Source organism: Brugia malayi (assembly GCF_000002995.4).
Source record: "Brugia malayi strain FR3 genome assembly, contig: Bm_v4_Chr1_scaffold_001, whole genome shotgun sequence".
Taxonomy (NCBI): domain Eukaryota; kingdom Metazoa; phylum Nematoda; class Chromadorea; order Rhabditida; family Onchocercidae; genus Brugia; species Brugia malayi.
This window is the reverse complement of record NW_025062475.1, coordinates 7,086,983-7,108,650: the sequence shown is the minus strand read 5'-3', so window position 1 is coordinate 7,108,650 and position 21,668 is coordinate 7,086,983. Positions and strand designations below refer to the sequence as shown.

The following is a 21,668-nucleotide window of genomic DNA, read 5'->3' as shown; positions in this document are numbered from 1 at the left end:
ACTTCTTACTATCCCAAGTTAAACACTCGTTTCTTCCGTTGTAGCAACCATGAATCCGAAGTCTGCCCGACAGCAGTCCATATCTATACCTATACAAGAGATACCCAACCAAGACTCAACAACGACACTATGTTCAACTACCCCTCGATTCACAATTTTCACGAAAATGTCGCTCTCTTCTCACAAGGCCGCGAGACAGTTGTGAAATGAAAATCTTAATTGCGTAGAACTAGTTGAATTGCAGAAGTCGTTGGTTTATTCTGGTTAAAGTTGTTTGTTGTTTGGATTGACTTCAAGTGATGCTTTTTTGACTCATCAACTGATTTCGGGTGACTTTGCACACTTGTTCAGTAATTTCAGTTAAAATGGGCAAGTCAGCGAAAAAGAGGGAAACGAGTTGCGTAAGCGAAGAACAAAGACGGAAGGCGCTCGAGAAATCGAATGCAAAAACGAAATGTTGGATATTTGGTGTTGCTCTTACGGGTTCGTGCTATTCTTGTTCCTTCCTCGATTTCTTAATGGTTAAATATGGTGCCAGTGATCTCTGACATTTCATAGTATACTAAATTGTTGATCGAAAAGGACTATATCTTGTGATCCACAATTACCTGCATAACTGTAACCTCCAAAAAAAAAAATCAACACGATACAATTATACATATGCATAATTAGAGAGTCTTGTATATACATAGAGAGAGAGAAAGAGTCATATATAAGAGCACTGTCGTTCGTCCTTTTTACATGATTTTTACGGACTGACATAAGCTTTATCAGCATTTGCTATAATTCATTTTCAAGTGTTATGTTGAAAGACATGTACTTATTTCTGCAGATTTTTTGTTGTGACTGGCAAAAAAAAATTTTTTTTTTGAGCATTTGACGAACAGTACAACATTTAACACCAGTGTTTTTGTCGCCAAAACCTAGTTTGAGAAAAAGTTTTAGCACTTTTTAGACTTTATTTTTTGTTGATTACTACAATTGGAATTTTTTTTCTCCTCCTTGATTAGATTTTATAATAGGCTGCAATCAAATAGACACTGATAACAGTTCTTTATGCAACCTTAATAATCACTATATATATGTTAACAAATGCAGAATATATTTTTGTACAGTCGTAAGTATTATTAACAGTCTGAATTTTAGCGTTATGTTTTCACCATTATATTTCTTATCTGAAAACCAGTTTTGAATCAGTTTTCTCTTAAAAAATTAGAAAGCTATTCTGAAAAAAAAAAAGTGAGTATTGATTAATGCTTTAAATACGTAGTGTTGCAGCAAAAAAAGATCTTAAAAAAACCGAAATGAGTAATTTTGCTCCCGAAAAACGTTCGGCACAACTAACATCTGGGAAGCCTCTTTTATGTTGTTGTTCTAAAGATTTTAAATGGGAATTCTGGGGTTTTAGAAAAAATACTTGCCTTTCCTTTGTTTTCTTGATATTTGGCTTATAGCATCCAGCAAAAGTCGTGTTCATTCGCCGGAAGAATAGTTCGATCTCCTGAAGTTTTATTCCTGTTTCTAACACACTCTGATTTTAACGAACTGGGCAAAGTAGTCAAAAAAATAGTGCGTTAACCTGCTGTTTTGGTAGACTTGTTTTTTCGATGTTTTCGCGATAGAAGTCCTTGATTTTATCAGTTAGCTCAAGTCTTCTTAACTTTTCCATTGCTCTGCAATCATTTGTATTTTTATAAGGATTATATTTATGCATAGACGGAAAATTATTCTTCCTATTATATAAATGGATTTGAAGTAAGTGCAGTGACTTACTGTAGTTATGATATGGTATTTAACTGATTTCCCCATAGTTTAAAATTGATTACGAAGTATTAACCTTCTTTGTGCTTGGCTCAAACTGTGGATTATTTCTTTGAGAGCTCCGGGCACATCATTTGCATTATTCCATTTGTCATATTCCACGAACATTTCTGAGTCGTCTAATTTTTTTTTGATAAAATCATTAATGAGCTTGGATTCATTATTATCTGTGGCCTGCTGCAGGTGTTCTAATTCCGTCTCACCGCAGCGGTCCAACACTGCTCGAACACATTTAGGTTCATTTGCATAGCATTCAAATTTGTCGTTTTCTCTACTGAATGAAGGATAAGTTTTTCTTCATGCGTGTTTTTTTTTTTTTTTTTACTTGATTACAAATAGTTTAACAATAGTTGGAAATGCATATTTCCGAAAGTTCCAAGCGAAAAATGGTTGGTGAAAGTCTAAGCTTCGTTCTCTATTTGATTGGAGGGATCAAGAGGGCTATTATTAGATGTGCAGCACTGCCAAAGTTTGCTGCAACATAGTTGAACTCGAACTATAGGTAAACAAATGGTTCGTTTGACATGTTATGACGATTTTAATATTTAATTTATTAAGATTTACTTTTCTACTATTGCATGGCACATTTTTTGTTAGGTGTAATGAATATGTGTGAAAACTTACTCAAATAGCTTCCTGATTATATTCCATAGCCAAATTAAGATATTTTCTTCTGCTTCTTTCTGCGCAAGTTTCTCGCTATAGTATTCTAGAATGGCGTATTGGTCGATTTGCGGCAATTCTTGTTCAACTTTCGTGTTCCACAGAGCACAAATAACGCTATATATAGTGGCATTCTGCAATTGAAATCATTAATTCAGTATGAACAATGTTGGGGTATTTAAGAGGAAAAATGAGAGATCAAAAGGTTTACCCGATATGCTTCAGCGTATTTAAATTGTTCTTGCGTGAGATTCAGTGATAGAGCTGCGGTCAATTCATTAATGTCGGCAGCAAAATTTCCCGGAGCTTTTTGTGCATTATCTACGACACTCTTCAGAGCTTTATCTTTTGTTTTAAACAACTGCAAATTCAAGTGTGAAACCAATTTTTGGTTCGAGTTAAAGGCTGACTTTATAAAGATTCTGGACTTTTATATTGCATTGTGTTAGAGCTAAAGAAGAAGCTTATAAAACAATGTAAATAGCTACGGGAGAGTTGGGACGTTCACATCAGCATAATACGGGGAAACTAATTGTTTTTAAAATCCCTTTGCAAGTCTGCATAGTGATGATATTGATGAGAGATTGTTAAAAATAATAAGATGAATATGCTTTTGTCGTGGCGTAAATTGAAACAAAATTCCGTTAAAGTATCTTCTTGAGTAAAGTGTTCTTGTAATCCAAAGAATAATTGTCTTGACTTCTTTATTATTAACTTACTTCAGCTCGTTTACGATCAATCATGACTTTGAGCGAGGCGTAATTTTTTTCGCATAGATACCTATCCAAAATTGCACTTTCTGCAGTGTTTAAGTTATTTAACAAATAGAGAATTAGATTTGACGAGCTGATAATTGTATCGTTCAACTGTCTCTCCTTTGAAGTTTCAACCGGTGAAGCTGTTGTCACTGTAATTAAATTGCGAAGGATTTATTCCATTCTAAAATCTGAATTGCTCCTTACCTTAATTTTTTTTTGCTTAAAGATTAGCTTTTATTTTTCAACTTTTATTTTATATTTGCTTTGCTCATTTTGATCTCTTAAGTCTTAAACTCCAATTATGTCGTGCTTTCTTCTTGATTTGTCTTTATCTGTTGAACAGAGCCTTATCTGTTTCTGTATTTGATGCTACAGTTTTTATCAAATCGATTTAAGAAAGTAATGCATATGTGAGGATCTCTTAAGAAACTAAGTTCATTTATTTGGAGAAGGATACGTCAATAAATGTTTACCCTCCATTGTACTTATTTTCATTTAAAATTACATTAAAATGAAATTATAGTCCTTTTTTCCTTATGGAAAGTATAGAGTTTCCTTTAATGTTAATTCTTTGAAAGAACAAAGCGGATGTGGTTGATGTGATGTGGAAATTGATGTGAAAAAAATGGATCTTCTGGAGCTTTTACTAACTTCTCAAATTATGTATTTCTCCATCCCGATAACCCATTATTCACTGTACTTCATTGGGACCTTACACATCTGATCTTCCAGTAATTTCAAAAGCAGATGTATATTTCTTGCTTCTAAATGCACTTTTACTGAAAAAACTATTTCGGATAAGCTTTTCCTTTTAATTCATTTGTTTTTGCTGCTGGCGACTATCTGATTTCTTATGATCTCAGTCTCATGGAGCTGTTCTGATGTTTTTTTAGTTTTTAGTTTTTTAGTTGGCACTGCCGCAAAAATCTCTTAGATTTTCTTGAAAAATATTTGAGACTACACGAAACAATATAACCTACCCCAGAAATCGATCGTCCAGAAGACGTAGAAAGTAATGATTCTGTTGTTGACTTCCATATAATGTGAGATGTTACTAAAAATTTTCAGAAAAAAAAAACCGATAGATTCATTCTAACAATTAATTTAACTCATAAATACTACCCTTACTCAATTCTCCTAAGAGTGGATAAAATAATGAGTTAATCGATCAACAGATTCATTCTGTTCATTCTATGATGTTAGAAATTTAGTATGCATAATGTTAGAAGAAATAGGAAACGTAAAAAAAAAAATGTGATTTTTTTATTCTGTTAAAGATTTCAAGCACTTATAAAAAGGATTAAGATAGAAAAAAATATTTTAGTTATTTTAGTTTTGCCTTAAACCAAACGTCTTTATCACTTCGACAATAGCTTTATAGTAAAATATGGATTCCTTATTTCCTAAGTGGCGATTTTTGCATTTTTTTTTTCTAACTAAACTTACCCGCAAAGTGTAATGGTTTAATTGATGAACTTTGTGCTTTCTTAGAAATATCAAGTCTCAAAGGCGCAAGTAAACATGCTCAGCAAATTCCTGCAAAGAAATATCTTCATGAGACGTTTGCTTGAATTATTATTCTTAACTTGTTTCGTCCAGTTTTATCACCCAAAGTTCAAAAAAGAAGTTTTCGATCCTGAAAATAATTTCTTGTAATAATTGAATGCTAGGCTGGTATAGAAGTAACCTCTAGTAAACGCAAATTTACCGGGACTCGAAAATGCCGAATTTGATAAGTAAGGAAATGAAATTTTGATAACATAACGAAGTTGGGAAATAGTGCCACGAGAATAAAAAGTTGACCCCGTTAGTTAATGAGAGAGAAAGTGTGGATGGTTTTTCCAGGAAAAAATCATCTAAGAAGTCATTATTTAATAGGCTCAGGACATAAAAACTATCCAACTGCACTGAAACAATTAATGCGTATTATAAAAAGCACTGGTTGCAAAGGTATCGAGAACTACCACACTTTGACCTTGGCCTTCTTTTTTGCTGCTCCTCTCTTCAGACAAGTGAATAGTTTGATATCTTATAAAACATAAGATGGAATAGTCACACTGTTTACGAGAAATACTAAGAATAAATGGAAGCTATCAAGTCAAATTTGTCAACTCCAGTCAGTTCCAAAGTTGTCTTTGAGATATGGAAAAGTGCATTTTTTCTCGTATCGCGGAACCAATTCGTAATTACAACATTTTATAAATTTGTTTCACTGAGTTTTCCTTGTTTGATTAACTAATGTGATCAGCTTTTCAGTCCCCTTTTCATCATCTGTGATATTTATATTATGCGACTGATTTGTCATTTTCTTATTGTGCCACTAAATAATCTCTTGAATTAGAAAAAATTTCGTGCTATACTGGTTTTGTAGTGAAAGTGAATTAAATTTAAAAAAAAAAAAGGAGTGAAAGGATTCGTTGGTGGGGAAAAAGAAAGGATTTGGAAGAGATTAATAATTCGACTATATTTTATTGGTTTCTTCCGATTTTTAATTATTTTTACTAGATTTTCATATTTTTAAAATTTAATTTCAGCACTCATACCAGCAGTACTAAATTATTCACATATTGGTACTCTATTCGAAAACGATCGACATTTTTCTCATTTGGCCGATTTTGAACGTGAAATGGCTTATCGGACTGAAATGGTTGGTTCTTTCAGGATGATTGATAATATGCAGAATAACGGGATCAATAATATACTGAGTAAATAGTTGCCAGACAATACACATTAAGAAGTAGGGAGAAGCAATAAAACAGACATTGCGAAAGGAAGGGCTAAACAAAGTGAACAAAGATCATTCTAACTAAACTGGAGAATTCCAAAAAGTCGTAGAATTGAAGCGTTGGATGATTATGTGGATGAGTTTACTAAATTAAAGTGTAGGAAAAGCGATTAAATAAACAAAGGACAAAATTTGTTTGAAAAATAAATTTAGCAAATAAGTAATAAATATTTCAGTGTTTTAATCTATTACTCGTTCAGTACTTGTGTATTTGTTCAGTATGTTGGTTGTTATTCTGAGTGTACATTTAATGAATGTGAACTGGAGCTAGTATTTCAAAAATGTAGCTTTTCTACGCTTTGATGTCATCATTGATAAATCTTAAATAAGTGAACAGATACAGAAATGAATGATGTAGTGAAGATTGGTTTTGAAATTTTGCCAAATGAATTTTATATTAAAAAAATGGAAATAATTTTGGATATTAATTTCAAATTTTAAAGTGGTTGTGTTTATTCCTGCATTTTGTTATGTTTTAAAAATTAGTTTTCGAGCACGAACAAATATACAAAGGTTTACTATAAAAAAAGCATATAACGAATGGCTCGAGAGAAACTTTTTTAAATTTTTTCTTTAAAAAACAAATTTTTGTTTGAAAACTAGTTTTTTAAAACATGCTGCAGTGATCCAACCTGGAAAGTCAGGAAAATTTCTTTAAAAAAAAAGTTTAAATTAATCATGCTAACCATTAAATGCATTAGGTTTTTATCAAATTTTTCATTGGAAGAAAGTGAAAGTGCATGAAAGATCAGGAAGACTGGTTGTTTACAAGGAAGTAAGCTGCTAATTAGCTAGTGCGGGGTTTTAAGTAAGCAGATAAGAAAGCCGTAAGTATTGTTGAGAAGAGTAAGCGAAGGCAAAAGAAAACTGTCAGTGAATGATAAATTTCTAGATTTCACTGCTCTATGAATAATGCATTGCATGATAAAACTCTTACTTTTATCATTGGTGATTCTAAGTAAGTGGGGTAGTGGTGATTTAGTCACCAATCTTTTTCAATGTTTTATAATAGGAACGGAAGTACAGAAATATTCACGTTACTCTTCCTTCTATTACTTAGGAATTTTTTTCAGTTGATTCATCAGAATGAGTTTGAGTGAGTCATCCATCAAAAATGAAATGGGTTGAGTTTACTCTTGCTGTGGTTTGCAAAGTCTTTCTCCACTAGATGAAAAAGTAAGACGAGGAAGAAGAGATTTCTGAAAGAGTAGCAGCAATAATGATAATACCGAGACTAATGGAATAAATTTTTATCGTATTTTCATATGGAAATGGTAGTAGTTTTCGTGTTGATGGAATAGAGGGTAACACCAGTAGAAATGTAGTAGTTAGGCGAGTTTGTTGTGACAGTTGATGTGTTGTACACATCAAACAAGAGATAACTGTTACCGAAGGGGTATTTGATGATGATGGGCGTGATGATCGAACAAAGAGATGAGAAAGCATGTTCCTTCGATAAATTGGTAGTTGGTATCGTTAACAATTATGGTTATGAGATAGTAAATCGGGTTCTTTTTCGAAGTTGTGACATTTGCAAACCGCCTGCCATCCTAACCTTTACGTCTTCCTCTATATTGTTGACACTTTCGAGTCTATTAAAAATGATATAGTCTTTGTCATTTATTTATTGCATTCACTCCTCTCAATATATCATACCTAACCTGCCTTGATACCTACTCTAGCAGTACCAGTAGTAAATCGCTTTCTTTCCTTTTCTAACTTCACTCTTTTAACTAACCATACATTTTCTCTTACGCATTTCTCCTGTGCAGCACACTAGTAGGAGTGATGGTGGTGATGATAATGATAATGAAAATGAAAGATAAATTTGTTCAAAACGAAATATCGAAAAGTGTCGCTGTTGTTTTTTCTCTTATCGTAACCAAGAATACAATGCGAAAGCAATGGTTATGATGTCACATATCGTTGCTACTTATCCTAAATTTCTCTAATTCATAATTCATTAAGCAAACAGGAGAATGGTTTCTAATGTACTTTAATGTAGATCAAGCTGTTTGAACTTTACGGAGAGATTTGTTGAGAATTTAAGTATACTTATCATTCAGATTCACTTATTATTATTATTATTATTATTAATTACTATTATTGGTTATTATTATTTGTTATTATTGTTTTTGTTATTATTATCGTCAAATTTTAAATTATTTCTATCACTGTAATTTCTTTGCTTTATCTTTAATTTTAACAGAAGCGTATAATTTTCATCGTTGTTATTCTCAAAATATGCCATTGTATTCTGTAAATACCTAGACGAATTGTGATTTAGCAAAAATGCTTTTAATCACTTCGAACTGTGTGATAAAATGTATAACGGGGTTTGGCATCCCGAATGAAAATATTCAAAACTAGTGTAAATATAGCTTTACCTACGGAAGAAGGCGGTCCATATGCTTAAAATGGCTGTTTTTGCATATGTCAACACTGATAAAATTTATTATTGGGCCAATATTACTTAATTAATTAGTGAAAAGGTAAAATCAGTACTTGCAGTATTCAAGAATGTGGCATCGCTTTAATAATAATGAAGTTTTCCAAAAGAGTAAAGAGCTGAATCTTTGGCATATTGTTCATGTTGTTCCTTAAATTAGATTTGCAATTATGTAATTATATAAATTAGGTTTGCAATCATATAAAAATATGGACATATGAGAGTTAGGAGAACTGCCTAAAGCGTTCTTTATTTAAAAAACTTAAAGCAGATACAATACTCTTCACACTGGAATCAAAAATAATATTTAAATTAAAGAGCGGGAATGAAGTGATTTAGTGAAACCAAATCAAATTTGAGGTAAGGTGAAATAGAAAAAAGCGGCTTAACCAGTTATTTTGCTTTCTCTTCTGCTTATTTTATGTTACCTTAGGGGAAAATTTTTTTGTTTTTTCTTTATCGTACCCGTATTGATAATCTCAGGAGGACTGATTTTCAGTATATAATTTATTGATTTCAAATATACTTTTCGTCGACCATTTTTTCCGCATTTGTTGGCTGTTTTCACTGACAACTTAAAGTGAATTTTGTTTTTCTTTAATTGCATAGCGTCAAAATAAAATCAGTGGATGAAAGAAATATTCAAGAAAATAAAGTGATACTGCTTATCAAAAGCTCTAAAAAAGCAAGTTAAGTATACAAATAAGTATTAAGACACTATTGTGAATAAGTCTGCAAAGCTGTGAATTATAAATAATGAGCAGGTTTAATAAATAAAGGAAATATGATACAGGAAATGTCGAATTTTTTGGTAAAATTTTTGGAATTAGAGCGGATCATCGTTCAAGTTTATCATTTTTTTATTCCTATATTCCAATTTCGCAATGTTCCCTAGTCTTTTTTCTGAGAAATAAAAGAAGATTTGGAAAGATTTTTCTATACATTTGACTTTACGGTTCCTTAAATGCTTTTATTATTATTGCAAGTAGGTATGATCATGTACTTCCCGCCACATGATTTTGATAAAAACATTTCATTTGGAATTCTCAGAAAGTATTAGTAGCTTCTTATAATATTAACTTTCGGGACAGATTAAATTTTACTATAATTTATGATTAAATACTGTTTTCATTTATTTAGAACTATTGACATACGTACTCCAAAGCAGGAAAAGGCATGAAAATATATTAATAATTGATTTAGGTCATATTAGAAATTTTGTTACGGAAACTTTATATGTTATCGGATAATGGTGTAAATGTTACTAAACGAAAAGATGCTAGCCTTTCCTTTATTTTTAAAGGCACTGAATTTTAAATGGTATAAGATATGGAAAAGCTAAGGATTACAGAGAAATTAATAACTTGGAAATTCATTTTCTTATTCCTGCCTGATTCTTCTTACGAATAGTAGTCTTAGTGATGAATGCGTGTAATACATTCTGAAATCTTTGAGATTATAGCAAATGAATAAATGTATCATCATTAAAAGAACTTTTGTCACAGATTTATAGCAAAATTACAGTTTTCTGAATATACATACCAATATAAGCACTACTCCAGAAATCCCGGAAAATAACGATTCTGCTGAGAGATCACGATGAAGCTCGGTTTTAATGCTAGATTAGTTGCAAAAAGCTGTGTTAGTAATTCTTGCTATAATACATTGATATCTGGCATTCAGTACACTTTAACTTATTTTAGGGATTATATTATTCATTTTATAAAAAACTGATTGGTGAATCATCTTTTTTCGAAGTGCTAAACCAAATTACAAACGATAACGTAACAGAATATGGTCACACTATTAATACATTGAAGCGTTTTAACCTTTATCCTGAGGTAAATTCAATTTTTTAAAATTTGATTGAAGTTGCTGTTGTTAGCCTATTAGGTGACAATAATAAAGTGAATAATTGCATAGCTCATTTATGCATATATCTGCTTAGGATTATTGTTAAATAATTTGAACCATTAATAATAATATTTTGTTAAGGCTATAATTAGATGCTTTTTTGGAATTGCTTAGTTGGAATTGAGCATAAGAGTGATGTTTGATTCGAGTTCCGCGGAAATTTTCAGAAGAATCGAAACTTTTAGTGATGGTTAGACGAATACAGACTTTTCAACTATTATTACTTTTCAGGTGATTTTAGGTATAGCCTTCAAATTATTCAAAAAAGTAGCTAATAAAAGTCATTGGGTGGTGGAACAATGCTGGCAAGTCAATCGGGGTGACGACTTGCCACCTGTAGTCAGCTGTGAAGGTTAATTCATGCAAACATTTTTAATGTAGTTATTCCATGTTATTCTTGTCATCATAACTTTTTCTTAAATGTTACAGTTATTTCAAACATAGTAAGGAGATGCAGTAAGCAAGCATTATCTTCTTTTTTTGACTTTTTATCTAACTAAAACTTCAGGAATCGGTAATGAACATTATTTTTATATCACCATGGTTTTCGTCTTGGCGAGTACAGTCGCTACATCAATATTTTTGTTTGGAGTTTTGCTCAGGTTAGATTGCTACTATTGTTGCTCAAAGCTATGAAAGGATTACCTTTGAATGGTGTGGATATGAATATGTATAATAGGTGAGAAAGGGGGAAAGATAAAAGTGTATGGGTAAACGAAGATAAAACTTGATGGAACTACGTGAACACTAATCCGTCAAATTGTAAACAGCAGGACTGAACCTAAAAAAGATAGATCGAAACGTAACCATTTTAGGCGTAAAATTTTTCTATACTTCAAAGTAAAGACAAATAGAATCTTTCTGAAACACTTGTTTATGCTGGCATCTTCAGGTTTGAAAAAGAAAGTTTTTACGGTTTGCTTTAATGATTTTGAGATTTTGAGGAGTATTTCTTTGAATATGTATTCTCGTGGTTCATGAGTCATTCTCATTTTGTGAAGTAGTGATTGGATATAAGCCAGTTTCATCTAACATTCATCGATTTCAAGCAAAATGTTTGGTTGGAAACACCATCAAGATTATATGAAGCTGTTGATACTTTAGAACAATGACTTCTTTGTTGATGCCTCAGCATGCATTTTCTTCCAATAGTAGAATTTCTTTCAACCGAACTAATTCTGTACTGATTATACTCTGAAGATTTTTGTTTTTGAGTGGAGCACATTAAATTCAAAATATATTGTTTCCTCCAATATTTTGTGGTGGCTGAATTTAGAACTCCGTTTGGGATATGAAAAAACTCCATATAGAGGAAAGAAGTGTAAAAGCGTCATGAAATGATATAAGCAGAGCGTGCAGGACAGTTTATAAGAGAATCCCTGAGCTCATATATCAAAAGCATATCATGATAGACGAAACATTAGTGCTTTACTTTTCGAGATCGCAAAATTTGAGGAAATCTTTAAGGAACATTATATACACATATAATTTCAGTGACACAATATTAGGTGGCACACTTGCAGTCTGCTGCTTTTTTTTCAATCATGGACAAGCCACGAGAGTACAGTGGACCCCTCCACTTCGCGAATCCTTCGGTTATCCCGTCTTTCTAGCGCAGATACTTGTCATCACATATGTGTTAAGGTAACTATTCGATGTTTATAGTGGATTTTAGTTGTGATTTAAGTTTTAACTTCAACGTGGATTATTTCGAATGATTGTTGAAGTTCTGTTATAGATGTAATTTGTTAAAATGCGCAGATGCAAATGTCAAATTTTTCAGATATATCAAAAATGGCTTCTTGTGGTCTCTTCTCATTGCTTATTTCACAACTACATTTGTGCTTTTTTGGCAGGTAGATGTTGCGCTGATATGAAAGTTCTACTGCTTCGTAAAACAGCATTTAGACTTTAATACGCTCTTCAAAAATTTATGATTTTATCTTTTTTTTAAATTATAGTTCTCTGCATTTGCACTCACTACTCAAATGGGTTCAATTTTCGTCACTTTTGTTCTTGATTTTATTCCAATCAGGACGATGAGCACTATTGTTTATGGTCATGCGGTACGTTTCATTCAAAGCTATGACTTTTCGAAAAATTTTTTTGAATTCAAAATTTTTCATTAGTTCAGTTGAAGTTCTTAAGTCCAATATATATACTTATATGATTGATTACAGATAGCATTTTTTACTGCATTTATACTACTATTTGGTAACGAAATGCTGCTTACTTCCTTTTATTTGTCAAGCATCATCACCTTATGGGTAAGTTACTTTTAAGTACTAAATTTAATGGAGTTTCAGATTCTAAATTCTCAGTTGTTTTACTCGAGATCGATTTGAATTCAAAAATCTAAAAATTCATTTGTTGTTCTTATGTCTCTGGATCGGTATCTGTTTTATTATGTCTCCAGATTATTATGTCTCTGGATCGGTATCTATATCTTATCACTAATCGGCCATTCTATATTATTGTGAATAGCACACTGTTTATTGCTGGTACTGTAGGTATCAAATTAACTATAAGTCATTTGATGCGTGTGGAAGATGACGTAAGTTTTTGTTTCTTTCTACATATAATGTTGAAAAAGTTGTCTTGAGAAAGTGTTGAAGTTTTTATTTATTGTTATGTTGTATAAGGAAAGAAGGAAAAAACTCCAAATTGGTATTTGCATAGTTTCAGGCCCACATAATGGATCTTCTTCGTGCCAAATTTACATCATTTGCAAATTTTCATACACGTTTGTACACTTGCGCTAGAGAATTCGATTTTATAGGAAGGGAGGTAAACTATAGAAGTATTGTCATACGTCTTTGAAATCCTAATGATTCATGTTTATAATGGCTTGTTTCGAAACAGATGATTGGCTGAAATTTTGTGAAAAACTTTGTGGACAGTATAAAATTTATTTTTAGAAAATCATAGTCATATTAAATCGAAATTCCTTTTTCTACCTTTTATTAAGCAAATGAATGAGATGGCATTTCCTTTATCATTTCTCAAAAGGAACCATTTGTAGGATTTAACAGATCTTATGAGAACACTTCTGTTACCAGCTGCGGCTTTATCGCTTTTCCTCGTCTTCATGTTTTTTTTACATTATGAGTCGCTGATATACCGCGATAAAATTCGAATCAAACCATGTGCAGAGGTATTTCTTTCATATATATTAAAATTAAAAATATTCTTCAGCGAAAGTGCCGCTTCACTCATCTTGAAGATTCTTTAACCATTTCAGCTTAAGTTAACTACGTGTGCCCGACATTACAACGTCTGTTAATGTAGAAGTTGTTTACAATAAGTTATACTCTTTTCTAGTGTTGATAAAACTTAGTTTTTCTATTGAATGGACAGGCGTATACTGAAATTTTAAATAAATGGATTCTAAATGGGTCAAAAGTTAAACTGTAAAAGACTCCTTATTATTTCAGATCGTTTACAATATTATCCAATGTATTTGTTTTATAATCATGGCTTGCCTTATCATGCGTTTGAAATTATTCATGACGCCTCATTTATGTATTATTGTGACAGTTTTAGCTAACTATGAGGTAAATATAATTTGACAGTGTCTCCTTGAAGTCCTTATAACTATCAAAATGTACTTCATTGAATGATTGAACATCTCTTGATATCGTATTATTTGTAGTGTTTCAGTTCGTGATACACACTGTGCATTTTAACATGCCAGAATGGATACATCGAATTTTAATTGTTATATTATTAGCAACTATGGGTCATCAGGGAATAGTAAATATCCAAAAGCAATGGGAAATTCAGGGAGAGTATAGTAATCCCGATCAAGAAGCACTTTTCAATTGGATATCTAGTAAAACAAGATCTGGTATATACATAGTTGTATAGAAGAAATGTTTAGAATTTTTTCTTTTTTCGAAATATCCAAAGATTTCTTGGAACTGCATATTTTGCTTATGGATCTTAATCTTTAAAATTTTCCATTATTCATTATATTTTAGTGAAATAGCTTGCAGATTCTGTTTTTGCTGGTCCTATGCCAGTTATGGCCAATGTCAAATTGTCTACCGGAAGACCGATCGTAAATCATCCTCATTATGAAGATGCTGGATTGAGGTATCATTTATTGTTAGAAGTACTGAAAATCTGTGTAAATTCTATGCGTTTTCAGCAATGGGTTTAAATGTAAATTTGTATAGTATTTAATTTTTATTACATTTTACTATGTTATATGGATTTCAGCACACTAAATAACTTTTTCTTCCTTTTTTTAAAAGATAAAGAGCCATATATAATGAAGTCAATTATAAAATTGCATAAATGTTCATACAGTTTTAATAAGCTTTTTAGTGCAATTTCAAAATCAACATTTCAGATCTCGTACGCTCAAAGTTTACTCGATGTTTAGTCGAAAACCGCTGATAGAAGTTTACAATACTTTGAAAGGAATGGGTATCAACTATTATATTTTTCAGCCAAATTGGTGTGACTCACGTATGTTGATGTTAGTTTCTCATTTTTTTGAGTTTAAGAAACAATCAGTAACTCTATGAATAGTGAAATGAGCAAAATAAATGAACTTTTCGCATAATCAATTTGTAAAGGATTTGGGAGTCTGTTATAAAATGTATGTCCGATTTCGATAATTTTCTAAAAAATCGCAAAATAAAGATAAAATCTAATTTAATTGGTTTTTATACTTAATTCTCTTTAAATGCCTTCTATATTTTTGACAAAGATTGTCTGAGTTGCATTCTTGCTGAAAAAATGAAATAAAACCAAATGTCAAAATAGGATATATGAAATCAGTATCAAATTTCAACCTCAAATTGAGTAGAAGGGGGAATTAGAAATTGAACGCTGGTATGTGATGGCTGGTAGTTCGGCTTTTGGTCAGTTTATTTAACTATAGAAATCCTTCCGGTAGTGTCTCATGCGACTATCGATGTTTTGTATTATTTGCAGACCGGAATGTAGCTATCGAGCAATATGGGATTTGCAGGACCCAGATAATCGAAAGCGTGAATCATTATGTGATTTAATTTTAGAGGTACTAAGTGGACGTCGTATGGGAGCCCTTGCACCGTTCAAGATTGTATATAATGCCAGGAGCTATGTCATTTTTGAACTCTGAACATTTTTAAACTTTTGGTGGATTTCTGTTTCTTTACTCGTTGAGTTGAGTATAACAAATTCAATTTTTTTTTTTTTTTTTTTTTCACTGGATCTTATTGTTTAGATAAATTCGAATCACGAGAACTACTTTTTTAAAGTAAGTAGCTACTAATGTGTTTACTGTTTCTTTGCCTAGGTGACAACGTAGCAGAAATGATATCGGTTTTGATCAGTTTTTGGCATACAGAAATTTACGAATTAATTTTCTAATATGAAGGAGAAAGAAACTCAGAAATTCGTTTTTTGTTACTAGATATTGATCACTGTTCCGCATAATCTCGTCTTCATCATCGTTTTTTTGAACAGTGAATATTTTTACTCAAGTTATGTTGCTCCTGCTGAAATAATATGGTGTTGAACAATTTGTTAGATCTTTGAAAGTAATCAGTACATTTATTGAATTTTATAGTATTTAATCTGCATAGTTTATTTCCATTGTTATTAATTTATTTGATTTCGTTTGTTTACTTCTCTTCTGCAGATATTTTGTTAGGAAAAAATTGTAACTGTTTTCATTTACTGAATGACGAAATAAAGTGCCGAAATAGATCGATTACTTCACTATAGTTTAACTAATGTGTTCAAGTCGAATAATAATTGGTAGATTAGTTTCACAGTTAACGGGAAAAATAATCCTTTTTTTAGTCTTTCTGCTTGTTTGTACAATGTGCACAAAAGTTAGTGCTGTCATTCCTTTGAGAGAAAATAGTGCTATTCGATGGGATTAAATTTGTGGATTCTGGTAATTTCGACGGAAATCACTTCGTGATATCTGATATAATATACGGTCGAAATTGAAATAGAAAATAGAATCGAGTTGTTCAATAATCCCTCACATGTCATTTTCCTTTTGTTCTTTGTTTTCTGATTTCTAGAATGGATAGGAATTACAGAAATAGAGTGAAAATTTTTAGTAAACAAAATTGAGATATGTTATATGGATGTGTATGTGTGTGTGTGTTGTGTATATGCATGTATGTGGATAGAGTGATGGAAGGTGATTTGATGACATGGAAAACGGTATTAACAGGGCCGGCAGTTGAAGTATGAAGAGCACGTGTTGGTGGTATTGCATGATCGAGAAGACCTTGAAAGATTGTCGGTACCTGCCTGCAGAGGTCAGCTCTCCCTCAAGGTCGCGCGAATGATTGCGACAATATACGGGAAAAGACGACCAAGAGGAGGAGACTGTTCTCGACGCTCATCTATTTCGACATCAAATGATGCACCTCTATTTCTGCTAGAATTTACCTGCAGTAGGTGACAGTCGCTCAGTTTGTTCGAGTAACGTTTGGTTCAGGATCAGAAATTGGTGACCCTGTGACTCAATGACTACAGCAACAGTAACATATCATGAGTTGCCACCTCTTACAAGCTGGCTATCCGATTCTCAACAACTGCAACAACAGGAACAGCAGCAGCAAACCCAAAATTCACCTTCTTCAACCTCAGCTCCAATTACGGCATTTGTAGCAGCGGTACCATCAGGAATCGAACAACAGAATCAGCAATCGTCGCAAGTTCTCACTGAACAGCGACATCCACAACAGCATTCACTGCTGACATCACAAGAAATTTTCTGTGCTCAGTCGCTGAATCATTATCGTACAGGTCAGTTCTAGTTTTTATCATATTTTGTAAAAAAAAATCAAAACAGATTTTACCACTTTTGTTACCAAATCTGTATAATTTTATTATCAACAATTGTTTGTCCTTTTTTAAAAAACTATCTACAAATCCAAAAATTTTTTAAATTTTATTTAGTTACGACGTGGTTTTTCCAAAGTGGTAAAGAGGTGAAGGTCATTTGAAGTGGATGAGTTTGCGCGTGATGTACTGATGTGCGCTGATAATTTATCCATTTTATAGCAACAACAGCAATTAATTTCAGCGTGTTGCAGATGTTGAAATAGATGACAATTTCTGGGCGGCTACATCCTTCCTGTCAACGCCACCACCAACTGCTGCAGCGGTTCAGCGATTTCATCAGATTCATTCCGTGGCCCATGGAAGTACTCACTGTACTACAGTTGCTTTGCCAATATCAGGAACACAACAGCAACAACGACAGGTATTCCACAACCCACTGCACTTTTATTGCTGGAGTTTTAGCAAAAGATAACGTTCGTTCAGTAGTTATTTCTTAAAACAACAGTTTGAAGATCTAATAAAATTAACCAAAAACCGGAAGAAAGAATAGACTCATCACATCTCATGTTTGTTACACTTTTGTAAAAAAAAAATAAATATGAACTTACTGATATTTGTCTTATATTTGCATTAATCATGCTAAGTACCTATTCCCTCCCTAATCTCTTAGATAGAAGTGAATTCTCAAGTTGCAAGTTTCAGTTGGTTATATCCGATTGCTTTCGGTAATCAAAGTTCTGTTTACTTCTTGCTAAGATAGAGAAAGAATCTGTGATGGTCAACTATCTTACATTTATTGCCACACATTCAACTAAATGCAGTTTAATATAAATGCATAATTAATTGCTGTGAGACGCAACGGTTGAGTTGAAGTGGAAATATTGGAAATATCACTGATGACCTTGAAAACCTGAATATTATTTGCAGTGTCCTTTTCATTCATCATTTGCAAAATATTGTTTGTTTAAAAAAAGAAAAACCTTCTTTTAAGGCGTTACTTTTATCTCTTTAACTCTCATGTTAAATTGATTTTTGATTTTTTCAAAATTATCTTTTGGGAAGAAAAGCAATACTTCTAAATGTGATCCTATTATTTCGCCCCATTTGCAAAAAGATTTAGATTGATGCAAAACTTTTCCATGCCTTTAAACAAAGTGATATTTTAATATTAGTCTTTTGATTAGATCAAGGAAATTGTTTTTTTATAAACATTGTGGTTATCTGTCTTATTGCTTTCCTCTAAAAATTGGGTACTAAAGAAACGAAAAAAAAAAACTTATCAGTTCTCAGATTTTGTCATTCTCATTTTAGGTAGTCGACACAAGGAATGAATCCGAATTTGATTGAGATTACAAGTAAAACAGCGTATCCGATCATTTTTATGGTTAACAAAAGAGTAATTGACCATTCTATCGTTGAAAATTGTACTCATTTGTTTCCAGCAATCTAATGGCGACAGTGAGTATAGAAGTAAGAAAAGGTCGAATAATATTAGTTGTCAAGCAGTCCGCTCTCCATCTTTGCCTTCCTCAAGTGGTATGGTTATGCATAATGTTACCGAAGAGCTTTGTTTAGTTTGCGGTGATAAAGCATCTGGTTATCATTACAATGCTCTCACATGCGAAGGATGCAAAGGTATTATTGTTTGTCTTCTCATTCGCATTCTTTCTGTGTGTGTTACTGTGGATTTACATTTTTCGAACTGAGTTGGAAATTAAACTCAATAATTTTTAAATGAAATACAAAATACTAGGATTTTTTCGACGTTCTGTCACTCGGAAAGCAATTTATCATTGTAAATACGGCGAATCATGCGATATTGATATGTATATGCGGCGGAAATGTCAACATTGTCGTTTGAAAAAATGTATGGAAATAGGGATGAGACCCGAACGTAAGTGTAATACTCTTTACATACTTCATATATTAATTTAATTTTTAGAGTTCATTAGTAAACAGCAAAAAATTGCTTTCTTTTATGTTATTAACACCATAAATAAGTGATGAACTAACAAACGATTTATTATACGGAGCAGTTTATCAGTGGATCCTGTGACCTCCTTTCAGAGGGCAATGTTCACTATTGTCGAATACTTTTATAATAATTTATTTACAGAAGAAGAGTTAAGAAAGAATCATCTGAAGAACTTTGCACATTTGCATGTTCTAGTGAAGATAATACTACTTTTGATTATATTTAAGTATTCTGTTGCTTATTTTTACTGCTTTTTTCCGACTTATTCGTATTCAACGTAAATCTGCTTCACTGAAAAATTTATGATCTTTCAGATCTGTTTTTTATATTGTTCTTTCCAAATATCTCGTATACACCTAAGTTGCACTAAGTCAATTAATTTTTGATGTTTTGTTGCATGTGTTTCAATTTTTAGTTTGCACTTCACTAGGATCTCAAAAAAATTCAGGATTACGCGCTGACTCGCGAGTGCCTTTAGTTGTGATTCCGGAGGATCAATGCCGAATCAAACGTGAAGCTAAACAGAAATTACGTACGACATTAGAACAACAACGTAAAGCAAATTGTGTCAGTCCACAACAAGCAGTTAGCTCATCGGAATCACCAGATGATTGTGTAGCACTATCAGTGGAAACAAGAGAATTGATTAATCGGATTGTAACAATTGATCAACAATTTGCCACACCATCCACTGATATGCTGATGAAAGTTTCGGTAATTCCAGTGAAGTTTCTGAAAATTTGGCGAAATCAAAATCTGAAATCTTTTGAGTGTTGCACGGACTAAGTTCTTTTTTTTTTCGAACATTTCAATTTCATAGTTTCACGGTTTGACTTTATTTGAAAAAACATGCAATAAGCAAGAGAGAATTTGTAGAGATACGTTAGCTATGGTTCAAAATTGCTAAGAAAATGAAGTTGCAATTAAGGTTAGAAATGGGAATTTCCGAAAATAATACATGATAAATGATTTTTTTAGGAGCATAATGAAGTGGGTAATTCCTACCAACAGCTTGCTGAATTGACAATTCTAAGCTTACAATTAATTCACCAATTCACAATGCATTTACCTGGTTTTTGCAAACTTTCCGACGAAGATAAACGCACCTTACATAAAGTTAGAAATTCATTTAATTTTCAAATAGTGAAATTTTAAAATTACATACCAGCTTTCAAAAACTCTCAAAAATTCTCGATGTAATATTACACTATCATGCAGGCTTTATTAGTGTTTTTTTTTTTTTTTTTTTTAAATTAATGAATTGGTAAATCTGCTTATCGTTGATGAATGCCTTATTTTGGTTACTGAAGATGACATAAGAAATCCTTTTCAACATTTTGATGAAATAATTCATTATGTGGACGGTATTTGTAGACTTGTAAAACTGAAGTACTTGTACTAAGGACATCACGTTGTTACGACATGTTTGATGAAAAAGTAGTTCTCGGAAATGAAGCAAAGCAGTGGCGATACGATCGCGAACAGTATCGTGAATTCATTGGACCCTTGGCTGATTTAATGTTCGATTTTGCGCATGCTCTGTCCAAAATGCAATTACATCAGGCAGAATACGTTCTGCTCACTGCGATCGCCATTTTTTCTGGTGATTTGTTCAAGCTTGATTCAATGTTTTACCCTTGAATCCTCATAAAATTTTGAGCAATTATCTTGAATTCACTGAATCCGCAAACTGACAACTTCAACTTACAACCATTTTGATTTTTAACTCCCACAAAAAAAAAAAAAATACCAGAGGAATTCAGAGTTACAAACAATGACCTTATAAATAAAGATAACTTTTAAGTATTAAAACAAAATGCGTAATTGTTTCAATAGAACCGCGACGTTCAATTCCTTGATTTTTAGGCATCTAATTTCTATCGACTTTGGTTATGATATTCAGATTGATAAAATTGATGCACTTTCCAATCTATATAGTACTGAGTTCAAAGAGAGATAATTTGCTGAAATGAGCATTTAATGATTACTTTAAAAACTAATTACGTTTCCTTCAGACAGACCAGGTTTACTTCAACCCAAATCAGTAGAAGATATTCAGGAAGTTTATACTTCCGCATTACAGTCATACGTTGATGCCCTAAGACCTAAACAACGGAATATTTTTTCTCGTTTGTTGATGAAACTTACGGATCTTCGAAGCCTTACCTCTGAACAGGTACATGCATACGAGTTCATATGTTTTTTTTTATTTGGTGATAAGTGATACAGCAAAAAAGCGTCACGAGAAAGCATATTTTACATAACAGGGAAATTTAAATCTTGCAGAGTGAAATAATCACGGGAATCAGCTCAACGAGTATTGCCATTAAGCCATCGTCATCACAGCAGTCATGTGATGTGAAATTTACGACTACAAAGTCACAACTTCAGCACCGTCAACATCATCAACAGCAACAACAACAGCAGCAACAACAACCGCTGTATCCTTTATATACGCAGACACATTATCAATCGTCAACCTCAACCGGCTATCCATAG

At 32.3% G+C, this 21,668-nt stretch overlaps 4 protein-coding genes across 10 annotated transcripts; 2 read left to right on the top strand and 2 right to left on the bottom strand.

The window, feature by feature from the left end:
- Nucleotides 1-365: 365 nt before the first annotated feature.
- Bma-dpy-19 (Uncharacterized protein) lies at nt 366-15,503 on the top strand (the record flags this gene model as incomplete). 5 transcript variants are annotated; one of them, XM_043076874.1, is made up of 17 exons in its annotated part: nt 366-483; nt 5,777-5,889; nt 10,180-10,317; nt 10,622-10,742; nt 10,899-10,992; nt 11,885-12,034; nt 12,174-12,246; nt 12,352-12,456; nt 12,571-12,657; nt 12,807-12,944; nt 13,076-13,177; nt 13,413-13,544; nt 13,825-13,944; nt 14,051-14,237; nt 14,386-14,485; nt 14,745-14,873; nt 15,335-15,503. In XM_043076874.1, the coding sequence occupies 17 exons, from the start codon at nt 366-368 to the stop codon at nt 15,501-15,503; spliced, it is 2,076 nt and encodes a 691-aa protein (XP_042932808.1). The 5 variants fall into 5 exon arrangements, with proteins under 5 accessions (XP_042932808.1, XP_042932813.1, XP_042932809.1 ...); XM_043076875.1 differs by lacking the exon at nt 366-483 and having other exon boundaries at nt 5,869-5,889; XM_043076876.1 differs by lacking the exons at nt 366-483; nt 5,777-5,889; nt 10,180-10,317; nt 10,622-10,742 and having other exon boundaries at nt 10,931-10,992.
- Bm3506 (Uncharacterized protein) lies at nt 1,259-3,227 on the bottom strand (the record flags this gene model as incomplete). Its single annotated transcript, XM_001900735.2, has 6 exons — nt 1,259-1,501; nt 1,580-1,673; nt 1,838-2,095; nt 2,446-2,618; nt 2,696-2,845; nt 3,204-3,227. 6 exons carry the CDS (start codon nt 3,225-3,227, stop codon nt 1,259-1,261), a joined length of 942 nt encoding a protein of 313 aa, XP_001900770.2.
- Bm970 (Uncharacterized protein) lies at nt 3,389-5,004 on the bottom strand (the record flags this gene model as incomplete). Its single annotated transcript, XM_043076878.1, has 4 exons — nt 3,389-3,391; nt 4,223-4,296; nt 4,689-4,728; nt 4,930-5,004. The coding sequence occupies 4 exons, from the start codon at nt 5,002-5,004 to the stop codon at nt 3,389-3,391; spliced, it is 192 nt and encodes a 63-aa protein (XP_042932812.1).
- Nucleotides 15,504-16,872: 1,369 nt separating the features above from the next.
- Bma-ecr-1 (Uncharacterized protein) lies at nt 16,873-21,668 on the top strand (the record flags this gene model as incomplete). Of its 3 annotated transcripts, XM_043076871.1 has the most annotated exons (9): nt 16,873-17,155; nt 17,446-17,615; nt 18,637-18,829; nt 18,948-19,088; nt 19,618-19,883; nt 20,148-20,285; nt 20,544-20,772; nt 21,185-21,345; nt 21,456-21,668. In XM_043076871.1, the coding sequence occupies 9 exons, from the start codon at nt 16,873-16,875 to the stop codon at nt 21,666-21,668; spliced, it is 1,794 nt and encodes a 597-aa protein (XP_042932805.1). The 3 variants fall into 3 exon arrangements, with proteins under 3 accessions (XP_042932805.1, XP_042932807.1, XP_042932806.1); XM_043076873.1 differs by lacking the exons at nt 21,185-21,345; nt 21,456-21,668 and having other exon boundaries at nt 20,573-20,599; XM_043076872.1 differs by lacking the exons at nt 16,873-17,155; nt 17,446-17,615 and having other exon boundaries at nt 18,733-18,829.